The sequence below is a fragment of the Pristis pectinata genome, chromosome 8 (assembly GCF_009764475.1).
Source record: "Pristis pectinata isolate sPriPec2 chromosome 8, sPriPec2.1.pri, whole genome shotgun sequence".
Lineage (NCBI taxonomy): Eukaryota > Metazoa > Chordata > Chondrichthyes > Rhinopristiformes > Pristidae > Pristis > Pristis pectinata.
This window is the reverse complement of record NC_067412.1, coordinates 47,184,470-47,196,911: the sequence shown is the minus strand read 5'-3', so window position 1 is coordinate 47,196,911 and position 12,442 is coordinate 47,184,470. Positions and strand designations below refer to the sequence as shown.

Sequence of the window (12,442 nt, the reverse complement as noted above, 5' to 3'; positions counted from 1 at the left end):
TAATCACCAAAGAAAAGGCTACAAATGTGAATCCTGTTGTAAATACCAGTAAGTAAATAAAGCAGAGTACTAGAAGTGGACAGTTCAATTAACTGACAGCACTTGTTTGTGTGATTCAGAAAGACAATTTTATTACCTCTGGCAGCAAGGCAAAAGCATTTCATTTCATGTATAAATGGTTGTTTTGAAATCAGAGACAAAAAAAATGTACAACTTCAATGTTTTGTCCATTTGTCATGGCTAAATTAAAATCTGTGCAGCAAATAACTGCAAAGAGTTGTAGACACAGCCCAGCACATCATGGAAACCAGCCTCCCCTCCATGGACTCTGTCAATATCTCTCACTGCCTTGGTGAAGCAGCCAGCATAATCAAAGACCCCACCCACTCGGGTCATTCTCTCACCTCCCCTCTCCCATCGGGCAGAAGATATAGGAGCCTGCAGGTACATATCACCAGGCTTAAGGACAGCTTCTATCCCACGGTGATAAGACTATAGAATGGTTCCCTTATACGATGAGATGGACTCTTGACCTCACAATCTACCTTGTTATGACCTTGCACCTTATTGTCTACCTGCAATGCACTTCCCTGTAGCTGTAACACTTTACTCTGTATTCTGTTATTGTTTTTACCCTGTACTACCTCAATGCACTGTGTACGAACGGTATGCAAGGCAAGTTTTTCGCTGTACCTCGGTACAAGTGAAAATAATAAACCATTACCAATACCAAATATACAAGAATAATAGCAAACTGTGGGCTGATGCCCGATGATCGGAGCATGGGATTGGCCAGCAGTGCCCACATCCTGTAAAGTTAATAAGTAAGATGTCATGTGACAGACTGACACATAGTTGATGATGTAATGCCAATGATCAGATCTCTGCAAATCTGTCAATGTTAATAGTCATACAAAATTAACAAAACTGGATTCTTATTTTGGAGTTTAATTCGGACAAGTGGGAGATGACATACGTATTTTGGGAAGTCAATTGCAAGATGAAAATATACATTAAAGGCAGGACACTTACAATCATTGATGTACAGAGGTACCTTGAGGTGCAATTCCACAGCTCCCTGAAAGTGACAACTCAAGTGGATAGGGTCGAAAAGAAGACGTACAGCATGCTTGCCTTCTTTGGTTGGGGCATAGAATATAAAAGTTGGGAAGTCATGTTGCAGCTATTTAAAACTTTGATTAGACCACATTGTGTGCAGTTCTGGTCGCCATGCCATAGAAAGGATGTGGAAACTTTGAAGAGAGTGCAGAATAGGTTCACCAGCATGTTGCCTGGATTGGAGCGTATAGGCTATAAGGAGAGGTTGGACAAGCTCGGATTGTCTTCTCTGGAGCATCAGAGGCTAAGGGCTGACCTGATATAAAATTATGAGAAACAAAGATATGGTAGATAGAGTCTTTTTCCCAGGGTAGAAATGTCAAATACTAATGAGCATAGGCTTAAGGTGAGGGGGGTGGGGGGGGAGTTTAAAGGAGATGTGCAAGGCAAGTTTTTCACACAAAAAGTGGTAGGTGCCCGGAATGCTCTGTCAGGGGAAGTGATGGAAGCAGATACAATAGCAACATGTAAGAAGCATTTAGAGAGGCTGATAAACCAGGAGGGAATAGTGGGGTACAGACCATGTGCAGGCAGATGGGATTAGTTAAAATTGGCATCATGGTCGGCATAGATATGGTGGGCCAAAGGGCCTGTTCCTGTGCTGTACTGTTCCATGTTCTATGCTATCTATGTACCAATTAAATAAGAACAAGCCTTGATTGGCTCCACAGAACTGGGCCACATAGACAAAACACAGAACTGGATGATAAAACTGCCATTACCTAACAGCAATGCAGAGAATGTCAAATGGGTCTCTACAACCCAAAATATGGGCATTTTGCGATCTCTGGTAGAGAAGGTTAGTCTGCAGAAGCTCATTGGTGGTGACCTATCAGAACTACATGCTCCTGGAGACGAGTGTCAGCTTGTTCCTTGAACTAAGGCTCTGTCATTTCTATTATACCAGCTGAAGAGATCATTGATTTGAATGTGTAAAAGACAATGGGGATGCTGAAACTGGGTACAATTCAGGCTGGGTGGTGAAGTCTGTACCAGCCTCTCCCTGATACTCCACAGCCCTGAACACCTGAACATACCTGACTTGGTCTTAAACGCAACAATACACCAGATCATTGAAGGCAGTTTCAGTCAGACCCACTGACTAAATCTGTTCCACATTTTCTCAGCTGACCAACTAGTATCTAAGCAACAATTTTAACAACACCATAACCTTTAACCCTCTGAACTGCTGACTGCTTTAAAGTGTCGTTCAATCATCAGAAATATTCCTGAGATTAAAAATGTCTTTTGCAGTCACCTGAAACTGTGCCGTAAGTAGGTCAATATCTTTATCAGAACATTGGGGTGGAGCAATTTCAAAATGTATTAAATATTTGCACATTTGTATCACACAATGTAATTTTAAAGAAACTGGAAATTCTAATCTTCAGAAGTGTTGCACTGGAACAATAGGATAAAGTTTGAAGAATGGTATCAGACCAATCCTACATTATAATTTAGTATGCTTGATTTAATTAAGTAGGAAATTAGTCATTTCGAAAAATGCAATTTAGCGCAATATGTATAAAAGCCTTTCTACAGCATAAGACTTCATTCCTCAGTAATCAACAGATTAAGCAGCTCAGAGCCACAAGAGACTGCATATGTTGGAATCTGGAGCAACAAACAATTTGCTGCAGGAACTCAGCGGGTCAGGTGTCCTGGTGTAGGGTCTTGAACCGAAACATCGACAATTCCTTTCCCCCACAGATGCTGCCTGACCTGTTCAGTTCCTCCAGCAGATTGCTTGTTGACTAAGCATCTCCGATTGGTACCAGTGCTGAAAAGCAAAGAGGAAATTTGTTTTAAATGATACTTTATTGTATTCTTGAAAGTCATCGTACTGATACGGGCTGGTCATCCATTCACATCTGGGACACAAGATAGACTTCAAAACTAATTGAAAAAACATTCAGTTTACAGTTCTGCTTATAAAGAACTTTCAAAATCCTGGGGCCAGTTGATTTGATATCTGCAAGTTAGGAGTACAGATATCAGATGAATTTGTTGCACAAGCGACACTAAGAAGGCAATTGAGGACCATATCCTTAGCTTTTGCAGGCTCCATATTTTTATCTTGAGAAATCTGCAGGCTAATTTGGTCAATGCTGGTCATCAGGAAATGAGAGCCCATTATGTTAGTTGGAGAGGCATATTTTGTCATGCTATCTTCAAGGTACTGCTTGTACAGTTCAGTAATCTTTTGCTCCATGTAATTGTTGATCACAGAGTTGGATAATGGTTCTTTCTGAAGGGTAATGCTTCTATCACTCTGATGGAATGTATCTGATCTAGAACATTGCTGGCCTTCACAATAAGAGGCAGGCAGATGTGGCCACATAGACGCACTGTTGATCTGAAAGATAGGCCAATTACAGCTTTCATGATCATTTGTCAGACAAGTAGGCAAGCTAGTTGGACTGTAGGGTGTAACATTATCTCCTACCATTTGCAGATCAGTATAACTCTGGCAAGTGGTGGACCAAGACTGGTACAAATCCACCTCAGTTTGAATGTGTGTGTAGTTCTTTGGTATGTTTAAACTGTCAGATGTCTTCCTAGTAACCAAGGGTACCCGGGCATCCACACTGGTTGTTTCCTCTTTCTTTTGAATGAATGTTGGTTTTCCCTTCTCTTGACTGGTGGTAGCTGAGGCCCCTGATCCACTCCATATATTTTCTTCATCATTGCCTTCCGTACTGTCCAGTGAGTCAAAGAGTTCTTCCCAAGAACTACTGCTGGTCTTAGGTGTCTTCTTGGAGTTTGCGCAGCCATCTGGCCTGATACACTCACTTTGGTGGTAGCCGTAACCAATCCTTGTGAGGAACCCTTCAGCTAACATGACCGGTGCTATTAAAACACAAAGTTGCTTGTTAGCCAAATGCAAGTTAATCAGGTGCACGCCAATCAAAAATCGATTATATTTAAATTAAATTGGTATATTGGTTTATTATTGTCACATGTACCAAGGTAGAGTGAAAAACCTGTCTTGCATACCGATCATACAGATCAATTCATTACAACGGTGCATTGAGATAATACAAGGTAAAACAATAGCAGAGTGCAGAATAAAGTGTTACAATTACAGAGAAAGTGCAGTGCAGGTAGACAATAAGGTGCAAAGCCATAACAAGGTGGATTATAAAGTCAACAGTACTTGGGATCTGTTCAATAGTCTTTTAATGGCAAGATAGAAGCTGTCCTTAAGCCTGGTGGTATGTGCTTTCAGGCTTTTGTATCTTCTGCCCGATGGGAGAGGGGAGAAAAGAGAATGTCTGGGGTGGGTGTGGTCTTTGATTATGCTGTCTGCTTTATCGAGGCAGTGAGAAGTGTGAACTGGAGGGGAGGAGAAGAGTCCATGGAGGGGAGGTTGTTTTCCGTGATGTGCTAAACTATGTCCACAAGTCTCTGCAGTTTCTTGCAGTCATGGGAAGAGCAGTTGCCATACCAAACTGTGATGCATCTGGATAGGATGCTTTCTATGGTGCATCAATAAAAATCGATAAGGGTCAGAGGGTACATGCCAAATTTCTTTGGCGTCCTGAGAAAGTAGAGGTACTGGTGAGCGTTCTTGGCTGTGGCATCAATGTGGTTGGACTAGGACAGGCTATTGGTGATGTCCACTCCAAGGAACTTGAAGCTCTCAACCCTCTTGACCTCAGCACCATTGATGTAGATAGGAGTGTGTGCACTGCCCATCTTCCTGAAGGTAATGGCCAGCTCTTTTGTTTTGCTGACATTGAGGAAAAGGTTGTTGTCATGACACCAGGTCACTAGGCTCTCTATCTCCTTCCTGTACTCCGACTCATCGTTATTTGAGATACGGCCTACTATAGTGGTATCATCTGCCAACTTTTAGATGGAGTTGGAGCAAAATCTGGCCATGCAGTCATGAGGGTGCAGGGAATAGAGTAAGGGGCTGAGGATGCAGCTTTGTGGGGTGCCAGCACTGAGAATAATCATGCTGAAGGTGTTTTTGCCTGTCCTTACTGATTGCGGTCCATTAGTCAAGAAGTCAAAGATCCATTTGCAAAGGGAAGTGGTGGGTCCCAGGTCAAAGAGTTTGGAGATGAGTTTGCTTGGAATTATGGTATTGAAGGTGGATCTGTAGTCAATAAACAATAGTCTAACATAGGTGTCTTTGCTGTCCAGATGCTCAAGAGATGAGAGTAGGGCCAGGGAGATGGCATCTGCCATTGACTTGTTTCTGTGGTAGGTGAATTTGCAGTGGGCAGTTTATATGTGTTGGGTGATTTAAGGGTGATTAAATTTGGCAACAGCCATATTTAGCTATTGTATTTTGAGAGATCAAATGTAAAGAGAAAGTACATAGTTAACGATAGGACCTTTAACAGTGTTGATGTACAGAGGGATCTTGGGGTCCAAATCCATAGCTCCCTGAAAGTGGCTGCACATGTCGATAGGGTGGTAAAGAAGGCATTTGGCATTGAGTTCAAGAGTCAGGAAGTTATGTCGCAGCTTTATAAAACTCTGGTTAGGCTGTATCTGAGATATTGCATTCAATTCTGGTTGTCCCATTATAGGAAGGACGTGGAGGCTTTGGAGAGGGTGCAGAGGAGGTTTAGCAGGATGCTGCCTGGATTAGAGGGCATGTGCTATAAGGAGAGGTTGGACAATCTTGTGTTGTTTTCTCTGGAACAGCAGAGGCTGAGGGGAGAAGTTTATAAGGTTATGAGAGGAATAGATAAAGTAGACAGCCAGTATCTTTCTCCCAGGGTCAAAATGTCTAATACTAGAGGGCCTGCATTTAAGGTGAGGGGGGTAAGTTCAAAGGAGATGTGCTGGGCAAGTTTTTTTTTACACAAAGAGTGATGAGTGCCTGTAATGTTTCACCAGGGGTGGTAGTGGAGGCAAATATGTTAGAGACATTTCAGAGGCTCTTAGATAGGCACATGAATGTGCAAAGAATGGAGAGAGAAGGACCATGTGCAGACAGACGGATTAGATGTCATTAGCTTAACTAGTTCAGCACAACATAGTAGGCTGAAGGAGCTGTTCCTGTGCTGTACTCTATGTTCTTTGTTCGATGCTCTATGTAATAGCATTCCAGGGCTAGGGAGTACTAGATGTAGAATGGGAGGAAGATTCAAGAGCATACTGATCCACAAGGTTTATGATCATGTAGGATATATGCCCACAATTGCAAAGCCATCTATGATGGATGTGGTTGCACTGGAGAGAGTGCAGAGGAGATTCACCAGGATGTTACCTGGATTGGAGGACTTTAGTTATGGGGAGTGACTGGATAGGCTGGGCTTTTTCTTCCTGGGGTGAAGGACATTGGGGGGGGGGGTGATCCGGTAGAAGTATATAAGATTATGAGAGGCATAGACAGGGTAAATAGTCAAAGTCTTTTTCCAATGTTAGAAGTACCAAAAAAAGAGGTCACAGTTTAACAGGCCACAGTTTTAGGGCGAGAAGAAGGAATTTTACAGGGGATCCAAGGGATAATTTTTTATACAGAGAGCGGTTGATATCTGGAATGCACTGCCAGAGGAGGTGATGGAATCAGATACAATCACTATGTTTAAGAGGCATTTCGACAGGCACTTAAATAGTCAAGGTGTAGAAAGATATGGTTATAATGGAGGAAACTGGGACTAGTGTGCTTGGGCAAAAAGGTTTGCATGGGCATAGTGGGCTGAAGGGCCAGTTTCTGTCCTGTACAACTCTATGACTCTTAGGGATATTCCGGCTGCTTTAGTGTTTAGAGCTCAGATTGTGCTGCCACCTTTTATCACTCAGATCCCTGATCCCCAACTGCCCTGCATTTACCTGTTTTAGATCCGGTTGAGGGGAACACAATCAGTGAGGTTCTGCAATCAGGGTTGGTAGGCTGGCCAAGAAAAGCCCTGATCTGAGGTTGTTAAGAAAGCCTTTGATAGACAGGGAAGTCTGGCCATCTGTCAAGGCTGTCAAGCTTTTGGAGTGTGTCTGACTCTCTCTGACATTCTGAAGCATTCAAAAATTATTGATGGTGATTGAAACAATTGAAAAGACTTATAAGAATATTTAAAAATGTTTAAAAATTGATAAAAGCACCTTAAACCTAAAATTATTCCAGATAATTAAAGACATAACTGCAAACCCCAATGATGACAGTAACTTACTTATTCTTCCTCCATTGAAATGGATGTGCTTAAGGACCTGTTCTAGGTCTTATCTTACCATGTCTTATATCTAGAATGTCACAGAAGGAGGCCATTCAGCCCACTGGGTCTATGCTGGCTCCCTGGGAGCAATCCTATCAGTCCCACATCCACTCTCCTTATTTTCCTGTACCCCCTGCAACTTATTCTCTGTCACACATATCCAACTTTTCTTTTATTCTTTTTTGCTATTAAGGAATAATTAACGCTAGCTAATTAATGTACCAGTCACAGAGGGAACTTGCAAACTCCACACAGTCAAGGTCAAACCTGGATCCCTGGACTTATGAGATAGCAGTACGAACTGCTGTGCAATCACATCACTCTGGCATTGTCAGTTTTCCCATCTTAAGTGTTGGGAAATATTGGCCAGTTTCTGTTCTGTTACTTGATAATATGCATGATCCAACAGCCGATGCTACTGACACTATTGTAAGTCTCTTAGCAAGTTCCAAACACACATGCACTGAAGTCCTAAACTTGCATATATTCATGTGGCATATAGCAGAAAGTTTTGACCCAGCCTGAGAAGATTGGTTTATATTGCGTGAGGTTATGACTGTAATTAATCTATTTAAACTTTCCACACTCTGGGAACCCACCTCATGAATAGTATGGCTCCTGCAACATCGGGAATTTGAATCAGTACACTCATTGCAAACACATGAACCATTAGTTAGCAAGTTGTGACAGTGAGTCAGTCACTGTTGTAGAAAATGTGAGAGATCATTTGCCACAGAGTATGAAAATGACCAGTCTGAGACTTAATATTGGTCAGGACACAAGCAGAACTTCAAAGCTATCTTTAAAAGAGTGCTGGGGATCATTAACAGCCGTCTAAACAGAGAGATGGGTGCAGTTTAATATCTCATTCGTGGAACGAGGACCTCATTGTTGAGGTCCTGGAAACACTGGTCACAGTTCAGGAACTAGTGGAGTATGTGAAATTTGAAATGGAACATATTAAAACAACAGTGTTGATCTACTGGAAAACATATTTCAGATGGCTAACATTTCAGTGTAATTATATATGCACTCTAATAATAATAAAAGAGTCTTCAATAACAATGGAGTAGGCATATCCAATTAATTGGGAATCAGGCTGATAACTAAAAATTGGAAAGGCAGGCAGGGAGAGGTAGAGCATTGGGAGTTAGTCAAGGAAACAGGTATGGAGAACCCAATTCACATCAGGTATGACTGCATGAGTGCTTCTTTCCCTGTGTTTCATGCATTGACACCAATGAAAATAAAGAAAGAATTAATAAAGCTGAAAGCAGAATATTGTAGATGCTAAAAATTTGAAATAAAAACAGAGGAAACTGGAAAAAATGCAGCATATTGGGTGAGAGAAACAGGATTAATGTCTCAGGACAAAGTTTTCAGATATTAATACTTGTGAGTTAAGATGAGAAAGTGCTGGAGAATGGGTATGGGAATGGGATGCATTGGATGTTTGGTGGTAGTTCATTTACATTGCTGTTGCCTTCAGCACTAACCAAGGGCGGCACAGTGACACAGCAGCTCTATTGAACCAGGATCAATCCTGACCTCCAGTGCTGTCTGTGTGGAGTTTGCACTGATTATGTGGGTTTCCTTCAGGTACTCTGGATTTCCCCCACATCCGAAAGATGTAGTAGTGGGTTATCTGGCCACAGTAAATTACCCCTTGGTGCAGGTTAATGGCAAAAATATTCAAAGGTGAGTTGGTGGACATATGTAAGGGAGAATAAGTTGCAGGGGTACAATGAAATAAGGAGAGTTATAGAATCATAGAGTTATACAGCACAGAAACAGGCCCTTCGGCCCAACTGGTCCGTACCAACCAAGGTGTCCTCCTAAGCTAGTCCTATTTGCCTGTGTTTGGTTCATATCCCTCTAAATCTTTCCTATCCATGTACCTATCGAAATGAATTTAAAACATTGTAATTGTACCCAACTCTACCATCTGGCTGCTCTTTCCATATAGCCACCACCTTCTTGTGTGAAAAATTTGCCCCTCAGTTTCCTTTTAAATCTTTCCCCTCTCACTTTAAACCTCTGTCATCTAGTTTTAGACTTCCCTTCCTTGGGAATAAGACTGTAACCATTCACCTTATCTAATCCCCTCATGCTTTTTAACCTCTGTAAGGTCACCACTCAGCCTTCTAAACTCCAGGGAAAAGAAGCCCCAGCCTATCCAGTCTCTTCTTTTAATTCAAGCCCTCCAGTCCCAGTAACATCCTTGTCAATCTTTTCTGCACCCTTTCTAGCTTAATGACATCCTTCCTTTGGCTGGGTACCAGATCGACACACGTCTTGCATGGTTGTAACATAATGTGCCGGCTCCTGTCTCAATGCCCTGACTGATGAAAGGCATGTCTCCACCTTGTCTACCTGCGTCATCACTTTGAGGGAACTACTTACCTCAAGGTTTCTCTGTTGTACAACACGCTCAAGGGCACTGCTATTTGCTGTATAAGTCCTGTCCTCATTTAACGTACCAAAATACAACACTTCCCCTCTTGTCCAAGTTAAGTTTCATCTGCTATTCCTTGGCCGACTTTCCCAGTTGATTTAGATCCTGTTGTAGTCTTAGATAACCTTCTTCACTGTCCACAACACCACCAATTTTGGTGTCATCCCCAAACTTACTAACTATGCCATCTACATTCTCATCCAAATCATTAATATAGATGGTGAACAACAGAGGACCCAGCACTGATCCCTGTGGCACACAGCTGGTCACAGGCCTCCAATGTGAAAAACAACCCCACACTACCACCCTCTGATTCTTACCACCAAACTGGTTTTGTATCCAATTGGTCAGCTCTCCCTGCATCCCATGTGGGGAGTGGAGAGGAGGAGTGGGATTGATGGGGCTGCTCTCTTGGGAGCCAGCATGGACCCAATGGGCTGAATGACCTCCTTCTGTGTCATGTTAGTATAAACCTATGCAGTTAGTCAGTAGAAGTGGTCAATATCATGAGCGGCTAGTATCGCCATGGCCATCTGGATCTCCAAGTTGCCAGCCATTTTAATTCTCCTTCCCATTTCCACACCCATATGTCTGTCCTTGGTCTCCTCCACTGCCAGGGTGGGGCAAACTAAAGGAATATCACCTCATATTCCACCTGCAAGTACCTATTTATACTAATCCCATTCACTAGCACTTTGTCCATGACCGTCTATGTCTTGGCAATTCATGTGCTCACCGAGATACTTGTTGAACTTTATGAGGATACCTGCCTCCACCACATTCTCAAGCAGTGCGGTCCCAGATTGCAACCACTCCCTGGGTGAAAATATTTTTCCTTCATTCCCCTTTAACTCCACACCTTAAGCCTATGCCTTCTGATTTTAGACATCAGAGTGTGAGATCATATCAAACGCCAGATCCTATTGACTGCTCTCCTGATGTTAGACTCTGCTCACTACACTACCACATGCTCAGTGTAATAGATTTTAAAGCAAGAGACAGAGATAGGTAGCCAAAGGTGTTAGAGAGAGAGCTCCTGAGGTTAGGTCCATGCCAGTAATTAAACTTGGAAACAATCATATGTCAGGGCAGGGCAGTTAATGAGTTGAGCTGAGGGGAAGTTCTGAATTCGGGGAAGATTCTGGATCAGAGCGAGGTCACTGGTCATTGGTAGGTCACACTGGGGGAAGTAATGGGGTATGAGATCATGGTAGGGGTTGGAAGACATTGTGGGGCAGGAGGCTGAGAAGCAGCAGGTTGAGGCAGTCTAGTTCCTGATGGCTGCTGAGGTCTGAGGTGTGACTCAGTTGTGTATTTAAATAACTGGAGAGCAGGTTAGTTGCTTATTTCACTAAAATTCAAAAGGACTGAGTTAATGCAAGGTGGGGTCAGGGCAATGTTGCATATTTTTGAAACATTAACCCATTCTGCCCCTCTCCTGTCCATGCTGGGCCATGGATGGTGATTCAATTAAAATTGCTGCTAAACCATGAAAACTAACTGAAATGTAAAGTTGTTAATTATTAGTCAAAACTGTGATAATCCAGTCTACTCGGGACTTTGGTGTTGACAGGCTTGCACTGTCTCCCTCCCTCCTTGTTGCACAAACTCTTCTGACTCACTTTCTTTCGATTTTACACAGCAGGATAATAACTTTTCCAGTGACCCAGGGAGCATGGGAGATGGGGCCCTGGTGAGCGGAAAGGGAACATGGTGAGCTATTACCCGGAGAGCCAATTGCCAAAATATTGGGATTTCTGAATAGTCAGATTATCGGAGTTTTACTGATTGCATACAGAGTTACCCAACACCATTTGCCAATAAGCAGCTCAAGTACACTAGATAGATATTTATTCAGAGTGAAACTCAATGAATTTGACAAAGTCCTACTTATTACTGCTTTATCAGCTTAGTTAAAATCTTACCTAAAAGCTTGAAAATGTTGAAAAATGTTGCAGTTACTTGATTCAAGCAGATCTGTAGTCTGAGCTCTTTCACTTTTTCTCTTAATGCCGTATTAATGATCATTCGATCTCAAAGCATTCTTGGTCGCAGGATGTTTAGTAATAATCAACTCTTTCCTATTTGAAATAAAAATTCAGATATATAAATCCAAAGACAATCTTGTCCACTCTTTACTATTTAAGTATGTTCACTGTTTGGTAAGGCAACACCCAGTAAAATAAATCCATAAGCTTGCTGCAAATTTATAATGATTCAGAATGAAAATGACGTTTTGCATTTAACTTCCCTTTATTTTGCAAGTGTGTAATGTTACAACCACTGACACGTTAACCCTTCAAATCCAAGGTACTTTTCAGTTTATCAAACATAAATTGAGGGAAGCGTTCATTAATCATGAAGGAAATTAATTACAGTTTAACATCTTCTTTAATGCATTCAAATCTTTGTCAAGTAAATTGATAACAGTGAAGGGGCTTGGTATGACTTGAAAGTTCTGAAGATGTATCATGAAGTGTCACTTTTTTAAAAAAAATTTTTAAAATTTTGTTTACAGCGTGGTAACAGGCCCTTCCGGCCCAATGAGTCGGCGCCGCCCATTTTAAACGCAAATTAACCTACCCGTACGTCTTTGCAATGTGGGAGGAAACCGGAGCACCCGAAGGAAACCCACGCAGACACGGGAGAACGTACAAACTCCTTACAGACAGCGACGGGAATTGAACCCCGATTG

At 42.1% G+C, this 12,442-nt stretch overlaps 1 protein-coding gene across 1 annotated transcript; it reads right to left on the bottom strand.

Annotated features, from left to right (window-relative positions):
• Positions 1-1,464: 1,464 nt before the first annotated feature.
• On the bottom strand, positions 1,465-11,948 carry LOC127573955 (TLR adapter interacting with SLC15A4 on the lysosome-like). Its single transcript, XM_052022580.1, has 2 exons — positions 11,673-11,948; positions 1,465-3,969 (listed from the first exon to the last, which is right to left on the bottom strand). The coding sequence occupies exons 1-2, from the start codon at positions 11,773-11,775 to the stop codon at positions 3,062-3,064; spliced, it is 1,011 nt and encodes a 336-aa protein (XP_051878540.1). The 5' UTR covers positions 11,776-11,948; the 3' UTR covers positions 1,465-3,061.
• Positions 11,949-12,442: the final 494 nt, after the last annotated feature.

What these genes read in the sequence shown, in the direction of transcription:
- LOC127573955 (XM_052022580.1), bottom strand. Translation starts at nt 11,775, where the DNA reads ATGATCATTAATACGGCATTAAGAGAAAAAGTGAAAGAGCTCAGACTA. An exon ending in CAACATTTTCAAGCTTTTAG is followed by an intron (nt 3,970 to 11,672) that starts GTAAGATTTTAA and finishes GTGTTTTAATAG; the next exon opens with CACCGGTCATGTTAGCTGAA.